General features: G+C 40.0%; 1 protein-coding gene across 5 annotated transcripts in view; it reads right to left on the minus strand.

Moving 5' to 3' along the window:
* TUB (TUB bipartite transcription factor) overlaps positions 1 to 26,291 on the minus strand; it is a 136,446-nt gene that overhangs the window by 25,969 nt on the left and 84,186 nt on the right. For 3 of the 5 annotated variants that reach the window (XM_054200138.1, XM_054200135.1, XM_054200136.1), the window contains 3 exons: positions 15,225 to 15,276; positions 13,652 to 13,814; positions 2,132 to 2,266 (listed from right to left, as the gene is read on the minus strand). In XM_054200138.1, coding sequence (XP_054056113.1) covers positions 2,132 to 2,266; positions 13,652 to 13,766 — 250 coding nt within the window. In that variant the 5' untranslated portion in view covers positions 13,767 to 13,814; positions 15,225 to 15,276. The remainder of the gene's footprint in view (positions 1 to 2,131; positions 2,267 to 13,651; positions 13,815 to 15,224; positions 15,277 to 26,291) is intronic. The other 2 variants (XM_054200137.1, XM_054200139.1) reach the window with 1 other exon arrangement.

A 26,291-nucleotide genomic window follows, 5' to 3' on the forward strand; every position in this document is an offset into this window, starting at 1 on the left:
CATACATAACATGCAATCGATGGGTGAATGCTGAAGGCCAGGGAAGACCCCGCGTAGCATAAGAGGATAAGCAGTAAGAATTGCAGCAGAAGCAGCTAACAATATTTGTTTCCAACACATAGAGCAGTATCAGCACGCACAAGTTCTCAGTCTATGTGAAGTGTCATTACTTTTACTGACACAACTTCCTTCTATTAAAATATACCAGCATTTGCCTGTTCGGGGAATTTTTCACAAAATGAATAAAAATTTATCAGCATATGAGAAAAATACTAGGTGCTACCCGCTGTGAGATAGTAAAAATCCGTGCAACTCCTTCACACTACGCACACACTTGGAGTAACTTGCCTGCCTCCAGCAGGTAGGTTGGAAGAGAGCTACCCACCAAATGCAGCCCCAGCATGGACATCACCAGCGTCCGCAGAACTGCCCTGGAAATCACACACTCAAACGATCACTGTTTCCGGCTATGTGCCTCACTAGGATTTTGTTCACGGAATGTTTTAGCCAAGAGCTCGTCAGAAAACTGCCCGGAAAACATGTGAATGTATACACACACACACGGGTGTTATACAACGCAAATTTGTAAAGTCAAACCTACTGGAGCTGATGAGCACAATATCTAAAGTTCTGAACATAGTAGAGACAGAGACACCCCCTAAAGGCACAAGAGGCGTTATATGAGATGAAACAGAGCCTCGAGGCTACGCAGTAATCATGACTGAAGTATTACCCTGCACAATGCTCAGTTACAGCCTAAGACAGGTTTTCTTTTAAACTAGTAAAAGAATTTTTACTCTTCAGCAAGAAATATTTCAAAAAAAATCCGGCATCTGTATTACTATGCTGGAGTTTTACATTAAATTGAGAAACATTAGCTTTCTGTTCACCTATTTTACCAACAATTTTTACGTTCATTAATTTTTACTTTTAATTTTAAGCCTAGGTACTGACACACACCATCTTTTTTTCAAATATATGAATAAAGCCTTTACCTCAGGGCCAGCCTCTAAAGCCTGTCTAACCTAGGGCTTCCTTTGCAGCCAGAGGAACCGCAGACATAGAGATGCTGTAGATTCAGATCTCAAGAATTAAGCTGCAGTGTGTAAAGGATTTTGATAAGGTAGGCTCAAGTCCTGCAAAATCCCTATAGATAAGCCCCAATAATCTGACCTCAATAATTACCCTTATTAGTCATTGCTATCTTTAAATAGACATGTCAAGGATATACACTATTTTCTTACTTAAGCAATAATGTTGGACAGACACAAGACAGGAATACAGTGCAGTCCAGGCAGGACCGTGTTACAAGGATGGCCTTATCCAAAAAGTACAAATTATTGTAAAGGTATTTATTAATGTCATTAGTCATTCACCATCAAATAAAAAGAAACTGTATGTGGTACAAAACCCTCTCTCTTTTTGAGAGTGCGCATATATATATAAAATTTTGAATACCTCTAAAGTAGCTCACGTTACTTCTTCCACCTAGCCTATGTAACTCAAATAGTAAATCCCATAATGGCAATGTCATTTCTACCTACCCTTTTGTCATTATCTTCCCCAACGTCACTGCAGAAAATTTTTCATACAAACAACTCCCGTATGTCGACCAGGTGGGAGAGTAACGCTGAAGTAAGAACTTGAAGAACCCCTTTGAGGATGTTATCTCCGTTTTGTTGAATCGATTTTGAAAATGCTCACTTAACCTCTAATTTGTATAGTTTAAACCTCAGGAAGAGTCTGGACAGAAATGACTGCAATTTAAGGCTGTTTCTCCAAATTACATTACATGCAGATAGTCTAAAAAAGCGCATCGGTGTAAGATGGTTCTCATTCCTTTAACACTGCGGGAAAACACCAGCATCTTTCCATCAGTACTATTTTCCTCCTCTGCAATTTGAACAGACACTCTCCTTTGGAAAAGACTCAGTTTACAAATTTTAGCCCTCCTTCACTCCCAGGTTGTACATGCCGAGACAAGACCAAGTAACTCACATTTTCCAATCTCACGAAAATGTCAAGAAATTGCTTGTAGGCAATTTTCAGAAATTCAAAGAAATAAAAAAAAAAAAAAAAGAAGTATTTTGCAGTCAATTCAACATCTGACATTCAGCCGCATGCAGCTAACCTTTGTGTTTCCCTTTTTTCTCCTTTCTGGCGCTGCCAGTCTGACAGCTCGCAGCTGCTGCCTTGGTTTTTTTAGTTGGTTTCGGAGCTTGGGCATCCACTACCACCTTTACATCTTCCTGCTCGGTCTCCTGCACTGCTTGAGAGAGTCAGGGTACCCCACCAAAAAGAAAAATAGAGAGAGAGAGGAGAGAGAAACAAAGAGAAAGAGACAAGAAGAGACAATGAATTGAAAACTCCGGGAAGGCATAAAAGAGTAAGCAGACATAGCAAAGTTGTTTGGTATTCAGACAATTCATGCAGAGAGGAGAGTCAAATAAACCAGAATTTGCAAAGCGACAGCAAAACCCTGAAAGTGTCAGATTAGCTAGGATGTATTTCCTAACTTTTTTCCTCCTTCCAATAATGTATCAGCTTCTAACTTGCAGGCCAAAAGTGACATCAGAATATGAATGTGTTGCTGAGCTATTGTAGGAAGCATTTTCATCATAGTAAAGCTCTGCCAGATTGATCACCGACAGTAGCAACATGAAGGCAGAAAAATTTTATTTAGACTTTGTAGTGCCTATGCTTAAAGCTACATCCTAACCCTGTAAACAAGGAAACAATGGAAGGTTAGTTTCAAAACACATCTTGCACAATTGTATATATGACAGTATGAGCGGAACAGCCACGCATTTTATGGTGAAACTATATGCAAGCTGAAATTAAAAACTCCTCCTACTTTGTAACATAAAGACATTAATTAATTCCTTAGAAGTCTCAACGTAATATGTATGGCATAAACTGTGAATGTCAGCATCATTCATGCAATGCTAGCTGTTTTTCAAAGTAAAAAGAGGCTTTATCATTTTCTAAAAGCATGACACACTTTGAGGTCAATATTTGAATCTGTGAAAGTAACACACACAATAACTCTTTCCTCTGGCCAGGTTAAGCCTTGGAGTGAAATAATATTGAGTTCACAAAGGCATAAAAGCAATTAACTTTGTGAAATACATAAAAGAATCACCAAACTTCACACCCCAAACAAAACAGCCTGTAGGTGGGCACCAAGAGATTTTGGTGCCAGCTGTTGGTCACCGTTAATTGCTGAGCCCCCCTGGCTTCACCTTGTGACTGTGGCTTATCTCAGAGGAACCTCACCCTGGCGCTTGAGGCGTCCTATCATCCTTTTCTTTTTCCCAAAACTGAAGTGCTTTCTTTAAAAGGATAAAAGAAGTCCACTAAGAAACCTTACTGGAAAGAACTGGTTGCCCATAACATTACTTGAAAAAATATCCCGACAAACTTCATAAACGCATGAAAAACTAAATGATGTTCAATGACACGTGGACGGACAGTACTCTTTCTTTGAAGGGAGAAATTCTCCCTAGGCTTCTGGTCTGTGAGGCAACTCTCCTGTTCACTAAATCCTTCCTGCGCAGGAATAGCAACAGAAACACCGAGGAGATTCTCAGAGGAGTAAGACAAAGAGGATTTAGCCATGTCTGTGTAGACTGTAGCTTACAAACCCCCAGCTACCCTCCCCAGCACAGCAATCTGTTACGAATAGCATTCCATTCACAACACAATGAGCATGCGAGGAACCCAATGAACACACGCTCCTTTTCTCATTACGCAGAGGAAGAGTTCAAGTTTTATAGAGAATATACATGAAAATAGTCGAGGAGTGACTAAAAGCCCAAAGAAGCAGCTCGTCACTGCCCAGCTCCTCATTCCTGTCTGTATCATACACCGATCACAAGGATTGTGGTCCCTTTGCTGGGTGTAAAGGAGCACTGGAAATGAATAAGACATAACCAAAGGAGTGCACAGGACACCAGGGGAAATGGCACACAGGAGGCAGTACCCTGGGTCCTATTTCCATGGGCATGGCAGCCTCAGACTGAGCAGGGAACCAAAGAGTCCCCACTCCACAGTCTCTAAATAGGTGTGATTTGCCAGCCCAGCAATCTATCCTATATTTGTAGCTCAGTCTCTCTTAAAAAACTAGTGTGTGTTCTTTTAATTGTTTTAAAGATGATAATCCACATTATAATTAAATTCAGTACTTTACAAATGACCTATATTAAATTACCCGATAGGTCTGTAAATCGTTTTAAATATGGCGATATTCATTCACTCAGATGAAGCATCATTTACGTGGTCCAAAGCAACGATTAATCAGCAAAGGGATGAAATATTCTGACATTGTTAATTGAAAAGGTAAAGACTTATCTTCACTATCTTGTCAGTCATCCTTTGATCTAGCAAGTAAAAGCTTGAAGCTTTTTGAATTACTTATGTCTCATAACTTTCAGCAAGAGACATCTGATTGTAAGTACAGTGATGGAGCTCCAAAGGACAGAGAAGGAAATATTTCCAGTGCTTCACTCGATAAGGCAGAGAACAAGATTTCAGTCCAGTAGCCAATTTGAGCATATACCATCACTGCTGTCTATGGTAAACAGGGCTTCCAGGCGTAAGTGACGGAGGCTGCAAAATAAGATTTAAACGATAAATGCGCAGATACTGCGGCTGGGTTCGTGAAAGAAACTGGCACAGAATTTCCTGCTTCTAAAGGATGCTTCTCTGACCTTTACCATTACATTTAAAGCACTACCTCTAAAATAAATCCAAATCTAATCCCAAAATACCATCTGCACCACAAAACCATCAGCTATGAACTATTCGGCAAATAGCAGACCTTGTCTAAGGCTCATCCACTCACTACTGTTTTCTCTTGTGACTGCAGATATCAAAGCAATTATGGAGTTCTGCTGGTCTCCTCTGCCCGTAGGCGCTAACCTCCCCAAACACCTCACGTGTCGGCGCTGCCTGCGGCAGTGCGGTAGGAAGACAAGTTTCTGCAGCACAGTGGTTCCCATCAACAGGACCAGTCAGTACCTTCATCCCTGCAGAGTGGGGCAATGGGCTGTCTTCTGTCGCCTGCCCACCTACAGAGAGAGGTCTGTGGACCTACCTTGCTCAGTGCATCCAACAGATTTAGATGTGGAGCAAAGTAAAAAAAAAAATATCTATTTTCTGCTTCCAGTGCTTTCTCCTGCCCTGGAGAGTTGCGAGAATGACCATTTCCAATACCCTCTGTACTCGCTCTGCAGCTGGTCGTTAGCATTGGAGCTTTGAACTTAGCGAACCAGCACTTCTGCTAGTCTGTCTTTGTGGAGATGAAGCAATTCGTAGACGCAGTGTTTATCCCCAGCCATGTTGTCAGGCTCAAATGTCTTCCCCTCTGCCCTTTACTACATCTTGGGATCACTAAGTAACAATCTGACAAGAATTTCCCTTCTCAGCAGGATGGGAACCTTGAGGCAAACTCTAACCTGTGTTCTCCACAGGCTCTAGATAGCCCCATAAAACAATTTACAGCTCCCCACAAGAAAGCCTGAATAAGGAAAATGAGATAAACTGGCTGCCCTAGATAATATTCACTGATATGAAAATATGATTATGTCCTGAGTTGGATGTTAAAAAGTTAAAAACAATGATAAGCAGTACCACAGGATAAATAAAGAACCTTAAATGCAGCCACACAGGGATGGAGTTTCAAAGACTGTCACTCAAAAATGTATTCGTTTCAGTACAAGAAGAAATTTAGGCAACTTTAAAAATCCCTATTGATAGTTATCTTAAACAATAGGAGACTACATTTGAAAATCTAGCCCAGTACTCCATATGCTCCCCCCCAAATTAATAAAATCTTCATTTAAAGAAAAAACCAACAACAGGTTTTCCTTTTCTATTAGAATTATTTGTTTGTACTAGAATTTGCATTTAGACAAAACAAAAACAGAAGAGCATGTGTTGTGGTGAGAGAGAATTCCAAACAGCAAATAACGCTGGACCCTGAAATCTAGTGTTTCATTCTCATTTGGCCTCATAAATTCTGAGAAAGAGTTTTGAGATAAATGGCGAGTTTTCAAATAAAACACTGGCATGAGTTTAATTTTAGTGTTATTCATCCTTGTTCATTAAATCAAGTACTGACTACTAAGCTCAATACAGTACTAGAAAAAAATACTTTTGGTGAGACAGAAAAGAGCACGGGTTGCGGTATTAATTCAGGATCTGATCTGAAAAGAAAAGAGGAACAACAAACAAATGGTCTATTAACACAGTACAAGGTGAGTGTGGAAGGACCTGTATCAAAGCAGAGCAGGGAAGTGTCCTGCATCGCCAATGGCCTGGCTGTTAAAGGTGGGGAAAAGGAGCCTCTCCACGATGCAGTTCCGAGTTGGACAATGCTGCATGTTACAGGGGCAGAGCTACAACGCACAATCAAACAAAAGGAGGCAATTTGTAAGTAAGTGAATAATCTGTGATGTAGACAACAAAGAATTGAAAAAAATATTGAAAGATATTTACCCACACATATTCACGTGAGTGAATGAATGTGACTGCCGCCTGAGATGCCCTTGTGTTTCACTGTAAGAATGGCTCGCGATTTTACTTTGTAAAGTTCTAGCCTTAGTGAATCTTGCTGCTCGTTTGGGCTGTTGTTCATTATTTAATCAACTTAGATTCTGAACTGGTCTAGCATTTCTACAGTCATCTAAAAGACACTGGATTCTAGCAGAAATATTCTGAAGATGGGCAAACCCGCTGTATTTTAGAATGCAATGAAATAATTTTATCAGTTTTACAGAGACAATAAAATTAGTTAAATAAAAGGGTCTGAATTAGGGCAAGGACTCTGGTATCTTAGGTATTATTTAATCATATGCAAAGATTTGATTTCTGCTTCAAAATGCTTGTAATCAAAGGCATTATCCCTGCAGCTAGTAATTTACAGTCAGAGTCCAGATTCCCATAAATTCCCCATAGTTCCTTGCAGTTTATGTACCTAACACTCATGTGTTGGCTAGGCTGCTTTTACAATACTCATGAAAATACTTGTAGAGTGAAACTGAATGTGAATGGGATGAGAAAAAAGGAACAAGTGTATATGAGAACGTTGGTGCTGCTTAAGGACATTATTAAAAGCTCATTGCCATAAGGAGATTTCCTCAGAAAGAACAAAGGAAGGAATTAAACAAAAGATTCTTCTTAACCCCCGCATATCTGCTGTCCAACCCTGGGGAGGGGGAAAGAAAAGGGAGCATGTGAAATGGAGAGTTAATAGCAATGAATTACACTAATAGGGAAAGCTAAAATTATCCATGAAAAACCTATGCCAGGAAGATTAAGGACAGTAAGAAATTACACAATTATTTCGTGTATCAGGGCCCTGAGGGTATGAGTAGGCTTTAATTGCCCTGATGAGCCTTCCCTGGGGGCTTCCACCCCCACGCTGCCCATGGGCCGTGGCTCTATTCCAGCTCAGCCGAGGCTACGCTGTGGATGTGCTGCTTCCCAGCTGTGTCTCCTGGGAGGACCCTGGCGCTATGCCGTAGGTGGCTCCTCTGCTCCAGGGACCCCTCCTGCGTATGCTGCAGCCCCGTCTCCCGGCCCCCGTCTCCTTTCCGCCCTGACAGGCCCCCTGGAGGGCCCTGGCCCCAGTTCATCCTTTGTGGGGGGTCTGGGACCGCTGAGGATGCCGTCAGCCGGGGCCAGCTCTGCCCGCCGTGTTGGAAGCCTGTGGGATGATGCTCCGTCTGCCAGGTCATTGTCCGTGCCGGGGTCACCCTCACCTCCTGGCCCCTGCTGCTCTTGGACACTGAGATTGTCAAGGACAGAAAATAACAGCTAGCTGTGAAGTGATAACTGAAAGTAAATATACTTTAAGTGGAACTTCAAAGAGAAGGGAGATTTTCAAGCAATTTTGAGTAATTGCCTCTAAACTTCCTTCTCAAATCTTCAATACCAAGAACCACAAAAAAACCCTCTAAAACCACTTGCTACTTACCCGCTGCTCTCTGATTGTTGCCGCTGGGTTGGTTTGTTTATTTTGGAAATGTACTAGCGCAGTAAGGACTGCTGATAAATCAAAAAGATGCTTTAAAGGATGAAGGTGAAGAGAGTGCGGCTGAACAGGAGGTTTCAGAATATATGCTTATTGGAAGTTAAGTATTTTGCCCACATGATACTTGGAGTGCTGCCTGATCTCTCAGTATTAATAGTCTTGTGCACAGAACATTCTTTGCTATCTTCAAAAAATAAACTAATATCTCCTCATTTCAAGGTCAGTGGAAAGCAGGGATGGCAAGACACTCTTTTGATGAACAGGCAAATACATGGTTTTTTCAATGAATGGTTAACTGATATCATCTTATAAAGGTGACAGCTTGATAGTCATCAGAAAACTCTCCCTCATCATTCATGGTGAAGGAGCAGAATGACACGTCAAATTTAACAATCCAGAGCTATGACTTGTCATCAGAAGTCTGTTCAACACGCCACACAGCCGTTACATCTAGATGTGCTGCCAAATGTCAAAGAAGGAAAGTAAGAAAGTAATTTTGCCTTTTTACACATGGTTAATCTAAATCTCTAAATTGGAAGTTGCCATGAAAATTACTCGGAGAGTATTTAATTGAAAACATTTTTAATTTCAAGCCTTAAAAAAAGGAAAAGTTACAGCTGCAACAAAGTGTGGTAATATTAATGAAAGCATATCTGGCACTCATTCAAATCTCTGCTTCTCTGCCTTCCTCAGTGCTGTGAAAAGAAAAATCGCTCCCCGATGGAAATTCACCATTTTCACAGAAGTAAAATTACTCTTCTCTGTAAAAATGGGCTTTCATCATTTGCATTAAATGTAATTAAATAATGTAATTAAATTGTTGCAGTAACTAGTGTATCTCTGCGTGCTACTTGGCTCCAGGAAAGCTCAGTATGTGTTTGCCATCCAGACTGAAAAGCACTGCACTCATAGCACAATTTTGCAATGTCATATGAAGCTAAAACGTTTGTTCAGGTTTTTAACAAACTTCACAAAATAAGTGGTGTAGAGATACATGAAAACAAACCAGCAGATGTGACTGAGGCATTACAGAATGGCAAGCAAAATTTAATAAAAACTTTAAACAAACAGGTAGCAATATGTCCTTATGAAGGACACCAAATAGAAAATAAACAAGAACACAAGAAAGAGAATACAAAGCAATTTGTAAGTGATCTCTCCTACACAGAAGGATTAAATTTATTCCAGTGAATAAATGACTCTGATGTCTTTTATATACAATGTAAACATAATAGCAATACAAAATATTGTTGACGGTTCTTATTTTGCACTTTATAACGATGAAATAGCAATGAAGTTGTATTTGGTACTGCAAGAGAGAGGGGCATTATTTGTAATAGTAACAACTGGAGCCAAACATCATGGAAGTTAACGGAAGGATACAGATCGCTTGAAATGGCAGGCAGACAATTTAGTGTCTAACCTACAAGCATGGTCCCAAAACTATATTAATACCTTAATTTCAGTGGGGAACAAAAAAAAGGACACTGCATTCATCATTTTACATGAACACTTCCTGTTACTTTCACATACTCAGCTTTGTCCTGGACTTATCTAGAAATGCTGCTACGAAACTATTTCTCCTACTACTGTGCCTATGTTCCTAGATGCACAGATTATAAAACAAGAGGTTCTGTTCCCATTCAATATATCTATATAATCCCCTCCAAGTAACAAAAGCAAGCTCCTGTATGCTTGGTCCTACCTGATCTACGGACGCTGACAGGCAAGTGCTGTCTTACTGCTGGCTAATTCTCCAGCTCAAACTAACCACTCGGCGTCCGGAGTGCCAACGATTCGTTTTGTCTCCAGTTGGCCTGTTTAACCTAATTCATGTCAGTGTCTGCAGATTAACTCATATACTTTGGTTGTTATTAGTTAATTAGGCAATATGCCAACAACTAAAAAGGGTTTAAAAAGATATATTACGTGCAAGTCATTTATAAGCTACAGGATCTGAAAACTTTTACCTGTAGGTGAAACATGGGCAGGAACTGAGAAAAAATGATGTGTCTGGAGACTTGGGCATGGTGAATTCTGCAGATCCACCTCCTCAGTGGAAGAGCCCCATCTCCTTAAAAGTCTCACAGCACCCAGACAAATTGCTGGTAACACTTGGCAGGAAACATAGATATCGTTTCATCCTACCAACATGTCACCTCGCTGCTTTGAAGGTACCTAGGAAAAGTCCGGTGATCCTGGCAGCACTCCTCCTTGCTGTGTGGAGACAGGCTCTCAACAGAGACATTTTGTTATTTACTAAACTGATAAAAAAGAACCTCAAAAGAGTCCTCTACCTGCTCAGTTTCATACTAAGTTAAACTGGTCCCAGCATCTTCAATCCTGAGCAACACAAGTGTAGGAAAGTGTGTTATTCCCTTTGTGAGCTGCCCCAGCTGAGCTCGGTCACAGCCCTTAATTAATATCCCTCCATCCTATCGCATCTTAGATTTATTTGCGCTTCCCTTCAGCTCCACGCTGGATGAAGCAAAATACATGTGCAGCCAGAGGACTAGCAGCAATTACCCTGTAACTCCCTGCAGAGGTTCAAACGCAGGGAAGGGCTCCTTTATATGGAAAAACTTATGATCAGCTTAACTTGTAAAATATGCTGTTCCACTATATCTACCTAGAAGGGGCTCATCAGGCTGATGTTCTATTCCAGAACAAAAGTGACTTTGACTTTTTACTCCACACTCTGATAATTATTCTGGAATTAAATGAGTTTTTATTCCAGAGTAGAGTTGCCCATCAGGGAACCATTGCCGCACAGATAACTGCAGCAGAATAAGCTATGGCCATGTAGGAAAGAAAATTTCCCAGCGCAGAATGCCTAACATCTCAGAATTGCTGAGATGTTATCTCTGACCTACTTTGCTCACAGTACCATAGAGATATCTCCACACAGGCATCCAATTATTTGTTGAAATCAACAAGTACTTTTGTGCTGCACAGAATTAGTACAAGGGAAAAAAAGAGAGTAGAGGAGGATGATAGGTGGGAAGAACTGTTCTTTTTGTCGCATTTGCAGTACAGGAATTGATTTCACAAACATGCTCATCCAAGCAATGTAGTTCATTCAGGAGACGGTCAGCTCCCATCAAAGAGTCATTCTTAACTTAAAATCAGCATGCCCATAACAGAAACAAATGAACGGAAAAGAGCAGAATAGTTCTTTAGAATCAGTCCAGCTGTCTCATGCATCCGACACTCCCACATACAAATGGTTTAATTGACGGGGAAAAAAGTGCCAACCCTGAAGCTGAATACCATCGTTAAAAATGGCCATCAAAACCTAACTATGTACCATGCAAACAGTGTAACCTAAGACACTAAGCACATTCCCAGAGAAGAACACACGAGAAAAGGACGCTTCTGGAGCTCTTACAGTATTTTCAAAAGCAACATTCCTAACAAAGGATTTTACAAGGCAATAAAACACTTTATTAGGTAATTAAATTCTCCTAAATTGACTTTTGCTAACTGCACAGTTTATTACAGGACAGCTGTCCCCAGGGATCAACAAATTCCAGGTTGAATATAAGAAACATTGGGGTTTTTTTTTCCTTCTCTGAAACCTTGTGAAATATTGAAAAGGTTTGAGAGACAAATTTAGAACAAACTGATTGAAGGAGTATAAATTTGTAAGTATTCCAGTAAATGGTGTGGTATAACATTACAGGAAGGGTCACTTTTACCTTAAGAGCACAGTAATCTCATTTAAATCAGAAAGTTCACTTTGGTGCAAATTGTTGCAAAATTTAGCTCAGTTAGTACAGATATGAAATTTGCTACCATTTATGGGACAATAATGTCTGTTTCTCTGATCTGTGAAAATTAAAACCTCGTTCAACCGACAATACAGAAGGTTTACTATGCGATGGCACCTCTGTACCGTAAGACAATATTTCTTAGAACAGTTCTGTACCTTTGATAAGCTATTGAGTAAAAGATGAAATGGAAAAAAATTCTCTTTTCTCCGATTAAAAAATAAAAAAAACCAAATTAAACTTCTATGCTAAATCAAATTCTTATGTAAGACTGGAAAGAAATTGAGTTTAATTTTAAAAATTTTCTTCCTAGACCCTGAGAAAAACATAGTAGAAGAGAAAGAAATATTACTAATGCTTTTAATATTTATTAGAAAAACATAATTAAAATAATACTAAGAGGAAAAATAATTCTCCATCTAAAATCACTTACGGTAGCCTATCTGCTTGCAGAAGCAAGGTAAAAAAGGTCCATTACTAATGAAGGCTTAACATTTAATCAATGCAATTTCCAGTTTCTAACAATAAATTCTGTAGCTGTAACCACACAAAATATTATACCAATTGCAAACTGGGGGTAGAGACTCTAAAACCTGCACTTCTCACGGCAAGACTCGTTAGTCCAGTAAATACCTGCCCATCACCTTGTTGAAAGATGTGACCACCAACTGCAAATTAAATGATAGGGCAGATGAAAAGTATAGCACATGCAGTATGCTTGATAGAGATCTGACTTGAATGACGGATAAGGGTTTTGTTTGTTTGTTTAAAACTGGGATATTGGTTGGTTTCAGTTTTTTTCCCAGAGGCAGATTCACAAAGGCATCTTAGGTTTTGGGTTTTAGACATTAAACCTTAAGTACTCTGCCAGCTAGTAGAATTCCCAACCTGAAAGCAGCCAACTGCGTTTCAGATCATTTCCTCTACTCTCTTTTTTTCCTTGTACTAATTCTGTGTAGCACAATACTCAGGGAAGGAAGCCTTTTGCTATTGAGGCTTATGAATCCCTTCTGAATCAAATTTGACTTAATGATCTGCAAAACAAGAAAATTTGACAATTGCTGTTCTCTATAACTCCTGGAGGTGTTAGCAACCTGGAACGAGATCTACAAGAGACACAATATCAAACAAGGGTTACCCAAGCTTCCCTCTAGGAAATCCTGAGGAAAAGTATGCACCTATCCTCATTAGGGGGCCAACAAGCATGGGCTATATGAGCAGAGAACTAAATAGTGAATGGTTTCCTTAGGATTTATTTCTGATTATTAAATTATCTGAAGTCTAACTATACAGAAATGGCTTTATAATTTTTTCCCTATGGCTGTAATACCTGAACCATCTTTGTCCCTTCTGGATTCTGTAATCTTTAATAAGAAAGTGTGGACCACGTTGTACAAGCTTGAAGTGTTCTTCTCTACCTACTTGCCTATTTTAGTGAGCCTTGTGGTAACACAGTATCTTTGAAATTATCATATTTAAACTTAGCTGAAATTAGTTAGTGGGTTTAATATATCATTAACACTGTCAGGTTTAAGCAAAATTATGTACAGAGGAATACACAGAGTAGAACAGCACAAGTTTTACTTCAGTAGGAACGAAGGCTGAAGACACTTAAATACTCATGGCAGAGGGGACAAGCCACTCCCTCTTCCCTACAGCACTGAAATGGCACTCCCTCCTGTTAGGCTAGCATTGCTCATTCTGATGTTTTTGTCCCCAAACACAAGTGAAGGATATAAATTAGTTGCTAAAAAAACCAAAACAACAACCTTTGTTCTCATTAGCATGGCGAGCATCATACTATGGCTTGCAGTAAATAAACATGCAATAGATCATATTCATGTACCTTGATATATGGTGCTGCTGTTGCTGTTAAGATACGATTCAACCAATGGTGCTTGTTCTTCCGAATGTTTCATTCTACGTGTTCTTGTGCGACTGTCCACATTGGACTGAACCATTAATGGCTCCTGGCGCTTTTTTTTCTGCTTCTGTTCTAGCAATGCTCGCTGAGGAAAACACAAAGAAAAGCATCTGTTACTGGACTCCAAACAGTAACAATCTATGATGAAAAACAATGGGTACCTTTACACCTCTCCAGTTTTCCAGTGGCAGCAGTTGGCAAGTGGGATACTGGGATATCAGGTTATAGGAAATCTTTCCAAAACAACCCAACCAACCCACTACTAAAATACCTTCTGCTGAAAACAGCAATTAATTAAAATAGATTTTTCTGAGCAGGCTACCAGCTGTCGGAGCTTGCTTGGGAATAACCCTTGGGAAAACAACAGTGTGACAGTAGTGGCTGTGAAGCAATGGGAGGGTAAGCAAGGGCATGAGGCAGAGATGCCAGTTTAAGTTTCTGTAAATTAAGAGCAGGTAACCTGCAAACTAGAATCAAGTGACAGTGCTGGACATGAGCCTAATTTAACAGCTATACAAGATGAACTTTAATTAAACAATTGAATTTCTCAGCTAGACCTGCTGAAACCCAAAACCTTCAGCGTCTGATGGCACCATGGGCACCTCTCCCTTTCAGGCCTCTTCCACAGCCTCAGAGAACTGAACTGTTAATTTTACTTATCCATTACCTTACCATTTCCCTGCTCCTGGACAGGGATTTTTTTGCTTTTAGAAACACAAACACTGAAGAACAGGAATGGTGCGCGGACTCTTTCAGCTCCGTAAGTTGTGTGCAACACCTCAACATGACTTCAAAACAATCAAAATCTCATACAGGATTATGTCATAAAGAGAAAGTATTTGCATTTGAAAATGAGATGCTGGTAGACATGCAAGCTGATAAAATAATGGGAGAAGAAATGTATAAAACAATATAAAATTAAACAATATAAAAGTTTTAACTATAAACATGACAAAGTTTCATAAAAAGGGGACCACAGAAAAAACAAAGCAAAAGTGAAAACCTCAAACCCCATTAAAAATTCCCTGAGATTTCATGGAAAAGATTCTGAATCACTTTCTTGTACAAATCATGTAGGAACGCAGTAGCAAAATAGGCAACATAGCACATAGTGCCATTGCTTTAGTCACAAGGGCTAAATCCATGGAACGAAAAGGAAAAGATGTAAAAACTTGATGGTAAACCTCTATTGGCTGGCACGTCTGCCAGAACCTCTTGTCCTTTCTGGTCCATCAGAGGGGTAAGAACTACATTGTAAGTCAGCTTAAAACAAGTCCAAGGCAGTGGTAATCAGAATCACTCAAACCACAGTCATAAGAAAAATTTCAATGGAAGTTAGACTTCTAAGTAAGCTGTAACCTCCACAGACCTCTCTTTTGCATTCCCTAATCAGAGGATGTAATTTTCTATCAATCAGCAGATATAAGTGTTGGTGATTTCGTTACTCCAAGATCTAGACTTCAGAGAGCAAGAAGGTCCCCCTCCAAAATCTTACCTGCCTGTCAAGCTTCTGCTGACGCAGGCTGCTCCCCTCATCATCCAGAACACTGCAAAGACAAAAGAGTACATAGTTGGAACAAATTTATCACTCAAAACAACACCTAACAGCAAGCACTGGAGTGATTCTTGCAGGAGTTATTCATATAAAACTGCCACTGTGTCCCATGGAAGTTTGCCTGCTCTAACCTGTAAAAGTTGGCTCAAGAGAATTTAAATGAAGCACATGAAAAACTGAGTAACTCTGGTTCACATAATTTTCAATAAAAATAAATATTCAGCCAGTTCACAAAGAAAGGCAAAATCCACAGTCCATAGCTTGTTTTCTCCTCCACTGTCTTCTAATGCAAAAGTCAATGTATACAGCAATGGGGTTTGATTGAAAATTTGTATATAAAGCATATAAAAAGTCAGAAGTGTAAGAGAGCTGCTTAGCAACTCAGCAGTATTTAAAATTACCTTATAAAAACTAACTGTTTAATCTTTTGCACACTGAAAACCAGGATTTACTCCTGAATACCTGAAAAGTCACACTGATTGCCAGGCACTTCAGCTTTTAGAGACTGGCAAGACAAACAGTATCGTGCACTGCTGTATTTCGTTCTGCTAATTGTTGCTAGTTGGGAGATTAGCTCCCGTACATTCAGTCATTTTCATTAATTAGATGTTAAAAATGAATGCCAGTGAAATCAGAAAATTATTTTTGTGAAGTATTTTATCAAACTACTGACTACACTTTATTTTTCTGGAGAACAAAGGTCTCTATTTTAAGAACATTATCGTTAAATGTGGAACATAGACAATTAAATCTGTTAAACTGTAATATATCATCTACAAGAAAAAAAGTGCTATAGAACGAAAAAAAATAGCCTCTTGAAAGTAGAATTCATTTTCTCTTACAACACATTTTTATAAAAGATTAGCCCCTTTTTTATAATCACTCTTAACAGTCAAAGAGAAAAAAAGAAAAAATCCAGGACAAACGAACCTGGATCCTGACCTACATACAACCAAAGTGTATTGCAGTGGAAATGTCAGAAAAAATGTGACTTCCCGTGTATGAATATATACTCTTTAGAAGACAGTAACATTACCATAGAGTTAGATAAGACAGCTAACAAAGGCATGCAGAATGCCACCTTTCCAACGCCAGCATTACCAAAGACCTAATTAGGCCTTATTGGTAGCATCAGCCTTATACAATGTATATTCGGGTTATATGTTACAAAAGGTTGATGTTCCACAGAATGAGACTATGCTGTAGAAGTACCTCAGGTATGAAATTACACAGTCTCTTGCAGAGGTAATGCATTACTCATAGTCCGCCAAAAAAAAACCAAACCACCCTCACACTCACCAAAAAAGTTCTGCTTTACACCAAGCATTCTTCGTTTGATAAATTACAGAAACAAGTTATAAAAAGAAGACACACATTCGTCCATGGTATACAATATCAGGGTTTTTTTAAGAGCGCTTCACTACAACTGCAGTACATATTAACTGCACTGTGAGAAAGTAAAACTACCCAAACGAATATCTTTGGCCAAACAATTGAGTAAAAGATGCCTAAGTATACAGTTTCAGGCTTAATGGCCTGAACAAATCCTCCTCATTTAAGGCAATGCTTGAAAAAAGCCAAAACGATGTCATGATGCTAATACAGACCACAGGAACTGCAGAGGCAGCAGTGCATATACAGCCGTAATACCCAGGGAGGTCGAGAGCCAATATTGCTCCACTCCACCAGTCATTTGCAGAGCTAAGGAGAAAACTCTCATCTCTCATCTTCTGCTTTATAAATCAGACTACGCTGACTCCCTCAGATATATTACATGAGCTATATATACACTTCTCAGACATTCCCATAAACCACTAGTTCAGTAATTATCTTTATGTGAATATAATGGGTTTCAGTATTATGCTGGATTGGCGATAATTCTAAATTCTGTATCAAGACAGGTGGTGTCTAAGCGCTCTGGGATAACTCTACCTTCCTCTGCTTTCCCATCACACCGTATCCCGGCATAACACACTGCACGGAACAAGGGAGCAGGGAAATGTCCTTGGTCAGGTTCTAAACCTTACCTGTGACTCCATGGGAAGCCACAACAAGCTAAATTCAGGTTCAGGTAAAAAAGCCCAGCTCCCTCAGGTCTCTTTATCCCCAACCTTATCACAGTAAACATGGCAGTTTAAGTAACACCATAGAAAACACCAGTCAGAAGAAGGGTGTGATTTGCACAGCATTCCACAAATGCAAAGCAACTATCAGACACACCAAAGGACTGCCAAAAAAAATGAACCTCCATCCAAAAACTGTGGATCCTGTAACGCTAAAACACCTCTCCATATTGCCCTTCTAGTGCAAGACATTGTTTTTAAAGCCTCTGAATATATGCAATCAAAGCTGACACGAAAAGCAGCATGCCTTGAAAACCAGCTGACGAGCTCGTCTGGAACTCCCAGGTCCTTCATTCTCTCACTTCATATTTTATAAAGTTCTGAGTTGTTTTCCACAATCCATTTGTAAATATGCATTAACTACAAGCCTTGCATTATTTAAGCCATAACATTCGACAACTAAAATTGAACTCCAGCTTTCTTCACGGATACTTAGCTTCAGTAGAATACAGTTATTTCAACAATTCTCGTCCTCTCCAGATTACTGGGCTTGTACTAGAATTCCTTACTCCCGCCAGACAGACACACCACCCTTCTGCATCCTTTACAGGGTAAAAAAGGCCTTAAAAGTAAGCTCGTTACCACCAACTCTGTCTATTTTAACAGCTACTCAATGCCAGTTATCAGTGAAAAGCTGCAGTTCTCTCCTTTCTTGATGCCTAAATAATCGTTATGCAAATCCAAATAAAGAGAGGATCCCATTTAGGCTATATATTCTTCCGCTGGAATGGCAGAGCGCTCTAGTTCGAGACTGTGTGTACTTTGTTAATATTTTCTACAGGACTAGTAGACCTTGGAGCTGCTCATTAGCAGCCAATATTTCACGTTCCCTGATTTTCAATGGAAGAACTCTCCAAAGACTGAGTGACTCCCAAGATTTCCCTTTAAGGGACATCAGGTTATTAACAAATAAATAAGAATAGTAAGTTTGTTTCCATAACAATTCCATCAGGCCCTCACTCCTGCTGCCTTAAAAAAACATCTGCAGCAGACTGAGATGCACGTGTGTTACCACCACTGACCCTTCTGACTCTTTCTCACGCCTCGGTGAAGCCTCGCAGAAAGATTTAGCAGACGATCTTGCCACAGCACCTGGCAGTCCCTGTACTTGGGCAGATGCTCCAGGGTCCAAGACCTGAAATGCAGAGAATCTTCCCTTTTATTTCTTTGGAATAGGAGTCTAGGAGCAGAAGCACAGCCTTCGCGCTTCCTGGTCTTTACCAGAAATCAATTGTTCTTTCCCCTGGACGAGTTGTGCACAAGAAGAGGACCCAGCCTATATCCCATCCAGTTTCAGAAGTGGCCATGGGTTTGTGGCTCAGCTGTCCAAATAACTGGGATGTCCTCAAACCAGGACAGGTGGTCAGAGACTAAAGGCCCAGCACAGTGGAAAAGCTCTGGCTGTAACATGGCAGGACCACTACAGGAAATAACCTCACTGAGAGCAAGGCTGTTAGAACAATTCTGCCTACATGTTTGATGTGATGCTAGAAAATCCCAGCAGCGGCATGAAACTCAGTCAGTCTTAATAGAGAAATATAACTTTATAATTAATGAAAATTGAATCACTGAAGAGAATGCATACATATTAGCAATCTGCTGAGCGCGCTGAAGCATCCTAAAGATCCAACAAGGTTCATTTTTACTCATATTTGAACACGTATCATGTATCCACCTGGCATCTTGGCTATGGCTTTGACCCCATTTAAAACAAAAAGCAATTTTACACGATATATAATACTGTAAACAGCACTTCAGGTCTGCAGTAATAGTCTAGTCCAAATTCGGTTAACAAATCAGAGCCTGTATACATTTCCTTGCAGATAATTATCCAGGGAAGACCCATCCATCTATGCACAACCCGAGCAATCCACCCATTAGAGCTTACTGGATGTTGGGCTTAAGAAGTCAAGCCTATAGCTATATATCTTAAAGATTTATATTGGCAGCCTGGACCAAGGTCCACAGAGACATAAGTATTAAATTTAGATAGCATTATTTTCACATTTTCTGCATGGCATTTGATTCAAATATCCCCACTTCCTATTTTCTAAAGGGAAATACATTAAATGAACAATCACCTTTTTGTCGAAGTATTACTTTTCATACCACCTTTTTAAGAGACAAAATCTATTTTACTGAGACAGTTTCAACATTAAATTCAATTTGCACAAAAATAACCAGGCTTTCAATACTGTCGTATGTCATAATGAAGACAAAAATATAAGCAAGAATTTTAGTATTTTAAACTCTTCATAAACTGTATTCCTTAAAAATTATGTAGAGGGAAACACAAGACCAATAAGGTTTTAAAGATGAAGCTTCATGATTACATGAAGCTCCACAATGTACTTCTGAGATGAAGGCAGGAGCTTCTGCAAATCAACATCTTGCTACATTTCACTGTAATTCCACATGGACCGATTTCAATTTAAGTAAAATCAGAAAAGCCTTAATTCAAACAATACATTTCACAGCAAGTACTTCACCTTTACTCTTTGAAAATGCAAACTGCTCATGTTTCAGTAAGCCATTGCAAAAAAGAATTAAGAAAAAAAGTTTTCAATTAGAATGTGCAAGACGCATGTAGTAACTGATTTTATTTATTTTTTTTAAAAAGAAAAAGTCTGCCACAGTGAAGTAGCTCTATTGTCTCTGCCTGGCAAATGAGGCAATTGTTTTTGTCCTGACACTCCTTCATAAAGGAACATTTTCCATGACAATAACTTTTTTTACCAGGACAAAGGTCCAAAGTCACATCTATCAGATCTCCGCAGCCCAGCACTAAGTGCAGTGAGAAGCGTCTCTGATCAAACAAGCAAAGACGTATACTACCACTAAACTTCCATAGGCTGTTCAAAAGTATCACCCTTGCATTTCCTCTTTCTGCTGCTTCATGACAATGTATTACTAGTAGCAACACCCAAAAACTCTATGTGAAATCAGGGACCCTTGCACAAGCAAAATGAACACGCATAGTCAGGGAACATTCCTGAAACAAACAGTTCACAGTATAGAAGGATGAGGAACTGGGTAAGAAAATATTACTCCCATTTACAATACTAAACCAGAAGCATTGGAAAATTAGAGGAGGTATTTTCACCTCGAGTTTCTTCTGCCATTTTGTCAGCTGCAATTCAAAAACAATGGATGATCAAAACAGACAGGGGAAAAAAAAAAAAGAGACATTATACCATACCAGACTAATCTTCTAGATCACTCAGACCTTTTCCATGCACTCTTGCTGTGAAGAAAGCTGGTATGTTGCTGTGTCAGGAAAAGCAGGTTACGGGATCTTTTAGAACAAGGCTGACTCAAAAGGACAAGAATGGGTGTAATGTGCCATTTGAACATTACAAAGTCTCTAAAAACATATGAAATAAAATCACTGCAAAGAGATAGCACTTGGCTTATTGGATACCATCTGTCATATTCACCCAATTACACTTCTCTGTAATCTCTCTACTTCCGTAAAATCTCTGTAGCTCCATAAAACCAAAGTACTCTGGATAATGTTACTATTAAGCCTTTAGGAACAAGCTTTCCAGCAGCACTGATGAAATGCTACTGTAAAATTCCCAATAACAGGGTCAGAGACCTGCAGGCTGAAGTCATGCTCCAGAGGGAATGGCACACAATTTGGTCCTTCAAACAAGTGAAATTCATTGAATTCCTAACCAGCGAAGCCAGCAATCTCTATAAAGTTCACCAGAAGCCTCTTGGGAGAACGTTATTATATCAGACACGCACCCTAATCGAAGTCTTTTAAATTAAACAAAACACTCTGAAACACTGTAAGGGCTCCCCTCATGCTAGGAATCATCAAGGTTTTCTGACCCCAAAGCAGTTGGTCAGTCACCTGATTTAGAGTAAAACCTGCAGCTACTATCTTTACGGTAAAATGAGTAACTTCTTTCCTGGGCCATCTAAGCAAGCAAAAGTCTGGCCACCTTCTTCATTGAGGAGCAGCCCAAGGACATTGCCCTTCTACTGCCAACAGCAGAAGGTCCTGGATTTCTCCCATCCCATATTCCTACAGCAGAGAGGGCACCAGCCCATCATTACTGGTACGCCTATCAGTTACCACTGAACCAGTGAAATACAGGCACTACAACTGCTGCAGAAACGAAGACTGCATTTCTTCATATGAAGAGGAATAAATCACTGTGAATCTCACACAGCAAATAAAAGCATGCCTGTCCAGGAATACAGCATTTCTTTCCCTGCCCATGCAGCTGCTCTGAAAGACCCTTAAAAAGACCAAAAGAGATAAAGCAAAAGGATAGGAGAAAAAAGGCAGGGATATGAGCAAAGATATCTGTATCAGAATTATCAGCACCAAGTCAGCCACAAAACCCAGGAAGATGCAGAGGATCATACGCTTTGCCAATGATCCAAATGGCACTAAGAGTAATGCCTGCAGGGCAGATGGCTGAAAGCAGAGACTGAATTTGTAGTTGCACAAATAATTACAGAACCAAATGCTTTGTTTTCTTTTCAAATCCTGGTTGGCAAACTAGCTTAAAAATCAGTAAATGAACGAGGCCTTCCTGAACTGTTGGTCCTATTTGCTTCGGTAAGGTTTATCTAAATGTGCATTGTACATTAAAATCTATGACACTCATTATGTCTGTCCAACAGTTCTGTGTTGGGGATTTAAAAAGAACAAAAACCTTTTTAGCATTAGCACTCTATATTTTTCCAGTAAGTCGATGCAGAACATTATTTGTTAATATTTTTCTCTTCCATCCCTCCTTAGTCATACGATAAGTATTTGGACCTGGGCAAGAGGTAACATCCTTATCAACAACCTGGAGGAGACAACTGAGTGCACTCTTATCACATTTGCAGAGATGCCACCAAGTTGGGGGGACCAGTCAATATATGCCAGGACAGGGCTGCCATCCCGAGGGATCCTGACAGGCTGGTGGAATGGCTCAACAGGAGCCTTATGGAATTTAACGAGGACAAACACAAAGCCCTCCACCCTGCAATGACACAGGGCTGGGTATCATCTGGCCAAACAGGCCCTGGGCTGGTGATGGACAGGGAGCTGGATGTGAGCCAGCAGCGTGGCCTGGCAGCAGAGGCAGCCGACAGCAGCCTGGGCTGTACGACAGGAGCACGGCCGTCGGATCAAGGGGAGGGATTAACATCCTTCCTTTTCTCTGCGCTGGTGAGACCCCATATAGATAAACCGCATCCAGCTTTGGGCCCCCTGGTACAAGAAGGATGTTGATGAACTGGAGCAAGCCCAAAGGAGGGTAACTAAGGAGGTCTGGGAGCTGGGCTGGAGCACTTGTCCTGTGAGGAGAAATGGAGGGAGCTGGGTTTGTTCAGCCTGGAAAAGGGACAGCTTTGGAGAGATGTAATCACAACCTTCTAATACCAGGCAGTCCAGAAAGGTTGTGCAGTCTCCATCCTTGGCATTTTCAAGACCCAAATGAATAAAGCCCTGAGCAACATGGTCTGACCTGACAGCTGACCGTTCTGTAAGCGGGACATTGGACTGGAGAAGTCCAGAGGTCCCTTCCAGCCTCCAGAAGTCCCTTCCGTACTCTGTGAATAGTGTCCTCCTTTTGGATGTCACACAGAACTGAAACACCAGTACTTCAACTGAGCTACAGGCCAGATTATACAAGCAGATTAACTGAAAGAAAATGTAACAGGAACGCACATTCATATTTTTTTTCTTAATTCTGCATAGATAATTATTAAGCTAAATTCCAGCCAAATCCTCAGCATGACCACACAATTGTATTTTTGCTCTATGTTAATTAGCACAGTTCATCAAAATACATCTCCAGTTGTTATGACTTCAGGGATATACGAAACCAGCAGAAATTGTAGAAATCAAGTCTTCTAAATGTTTCAGTAAGTTTTTTTTAAAAAATCATCAGTCAGGTAAAAATAGATTGGAAGATGGGTGAATTACAGGATATATACAACCAAGCACTGACCAAGAGCAAACAGCCCAACAGACTCTCAGTGCTGAAGGGAACAACAGGAGCTCTACAGCTACTGCAGATATGCTTTGTATTAATGAGATCCAGCTTTGAGCTCAACCCAAAAACTGCTATTCACCTTCCAAGAACAAACCTGAAGTCACTGGGAAAAAGAAACTACAGTTTAGGATCTAAAAGGTCTAAGCTGACAGCTTTCAGCGAGGACAGTAAGAAGCCAGGGAAAGATCTAATGAGAGGAAAAGCAAAACTATCCCCTAAAGCACATCACATGTTTCAACCCAAACTACAGAGCTGCCACTCTTGCCCTGGAAAGATCAGTTGAACTAATATTTGTACAGATTCATTCTCTGCAGTTACACAGAGGTGAATAAGACAGCACACAGCAGTAAATTGCAGGTAATGAAAGTAACACCGAAGGGAAGAGTGGATGGCTGGGCTACTTCTTGCCCTCCCCTCAGCCCCACACAAACTCTGAATGCAATCTTGGAAAGAAAATCTATGTCCCAAAAGAGAGAAGTGAATTTAAGAAACATGAATGATAGAGCACAAACATACAATAGCCTTTGGGTATTATGTGAATTATGCTAAAATTATATTTAAAGTAGATCGATGAGAAGTGCCTGAATAGGAGCAAATTGGGAAGGAAAAAACAAATCCTGACCTGGAGATACACTACCTGCAATGCAGATAGATCCAGATGACAAATGGCATGAGTTTCAGGAAGTGTGTTTATTGAAAACGTGTCTCTGCCAACCACAGGAAAGATCCAGCCCTAACAGTCAGTCTGATTTCTCTTTCCATACCAAAATTCAACCAATCTCAGTCGTTAAAACAGTTAAATACCTGCACAAACGAAACCAAGCCGTTAATGTACAAAGCATCCGACCACAATAAAAAGTAAATTAAATGAGCAGAAACTAGGGAAAAGTGTTGTCTGGATAAGGAAACTGCAGTTACACAGACACTGCAGAACAAGAGTTGTCCACCTGGACCTCAGAGGACCATAAGAACTCTTCCATTCCACTACTGCTGCACTGGCAAAAGATGTCACCTAGACCAGACCTCTGCCATTCGGATACGGAGAAGACTGTGAACCACTGTGATCAAGAGAAAACCTGCTTAAGATGACTGCTGGCTACTTTCCCTCCCTCTCTTATACTTGTTCTATGAAACATGGGTTTGTCCAGTTGGCAGCACAGACACCTGTAAAATGAGATCAACAAACAAGTCGTAACTCCCCTGGGAAACACCTTTGTGATGTAAGAAAGAAGAATTTCAGGTACAGTAACTAACCTAAAAACAATGCTGGCCTTCAAAATAACAGTATTGTCATGAAGTGTTTAACAAACAAAACACTGATCCCAACGATAAGGTCAACGCTGCAGGTGTTCAGTGAGGCTTCTCCCTGCAGTAGGCATGTAAACACAGGCACAAATACGTATATCAAATACGCCGGTGCTGAAAGAGATGACATCTGAGATAATTCACTAATGCAGCAACTTATTAACAGATACCACTGCCTAACCCTGTACTTAGGACAGGACAGGGAAAAGATACAGCTGTATTTATTGGATTTTTAAAGGAATAGTAAAATTAAGCTAGCAATTTATTGAAAATGTGAAGGTGAAAGAGACTACTTAGTCTCCCTTAGCCACTCTAACAATCAAAGCTGAAGAAAAATACAGTAAGAATTACAATTCTGACAGAAGATGTTCATAAAGTGAAACAGCCGAGCTCCTTTTTCCTTTTTACAGGTGGTTTTACAGTTTCTATGGAATACGGTTTCTAAGGGAAGACATGTCATTTCATGATAAATACTAACCCTGAAACAAAATATTTTGTCACTTTCTCCCCCCACACATACTATCTTTATAATCCAATCTAGTACTCTTTTGCTGGAACTGAAGAAAGCAGATTTTTCCTTTTGGTTTGAGTTCAGTCTCTGTAGTTACCTTCTGTACAAGTAGCAAATTCTGACAATCCTGGACAACGTTTTCAGTGGAAAAATAAGTTTGTCAGATCCTGGTCCCTGAGTACATGATAAGGATATCGAGAATGGTAAGATGTTGATGGCTGGCAAAAGCAACAAACACCTTTTGGCCTAGATTTTATACCCAATAATGAAAACTAAGTCATTATTTCTAAGAGCACTTTTTACAGATGAGATATTCCACACAGCCTGATTTGCATACTTGGGCCCTGATCCCAAACAATGTATATTCAATCTCATGAAAATGTTTCCACTAATTTCACATGGCATAAAAAGATGCATGTGTATAAATCCTTTACGGTTGGGATTTTTAACAATAAAGCCTGGAGACAGAGAACTGTTTTCACATTGTGCATATATAATGCCTGCACAACAGAGACTCTTTTTCTGATGGAGTCTTCCAGATATTAATGCAATCTCAGGAAAGCACAGTAATAAGGTTAGGATGGTGACTTCTCCCCCCCCTTTTTTTAAAAAAAAAAAATGAGACAGGCGTTCACTCCTTCCTAAAACATGGTAATATCTACAGTATTCAAAAATAATTTCAAAAAAACTACTTAAACATATCATCTTTTCAAATTTATCAGTTCCCTCTGAAAGGATGATCTTGTGAGTAAACACCAAAATGTGAGCATTATTCCCCATTTCAGAACTACACCAACCTCTTTCCTTTGTTTCTGTGTGCAACCAAAGGTGGGTAAGTGCAATCCACTCTCAAGACTTAGGAAGCAGCAAGAAAACTTTAGAACATGGTCAGAGAGTTTTCTGCAGGTGTGAAGCCAACAGCGACTGAGAAGCAGTGGCAGATAACCAACTGTGAGCTCTACTCACAATGAGAGTCTTAATGACTGTCCTGTGGAAGCTGGTCCCTCTAATTACCTAACTCAGTCATTATTCTGGGAGTTTACAGCAAAGGCAAACATGGTGG

The sequence above is a fragment of the Rissa tridactyla genome, chromosome 4 (assembly GCF_028500815.1).
Source record: "Rissa tridactyla isolate bRisTri1 chromosome 4, bRisTri1.patW.cur.20221130, whole genome shotgun sequence".
Lineage (NCBI taxonomy): Eukaryota > Metazoa > Chordata > Aves > Charadriiformes > Laridae > Rissa > Rissa tridactyla.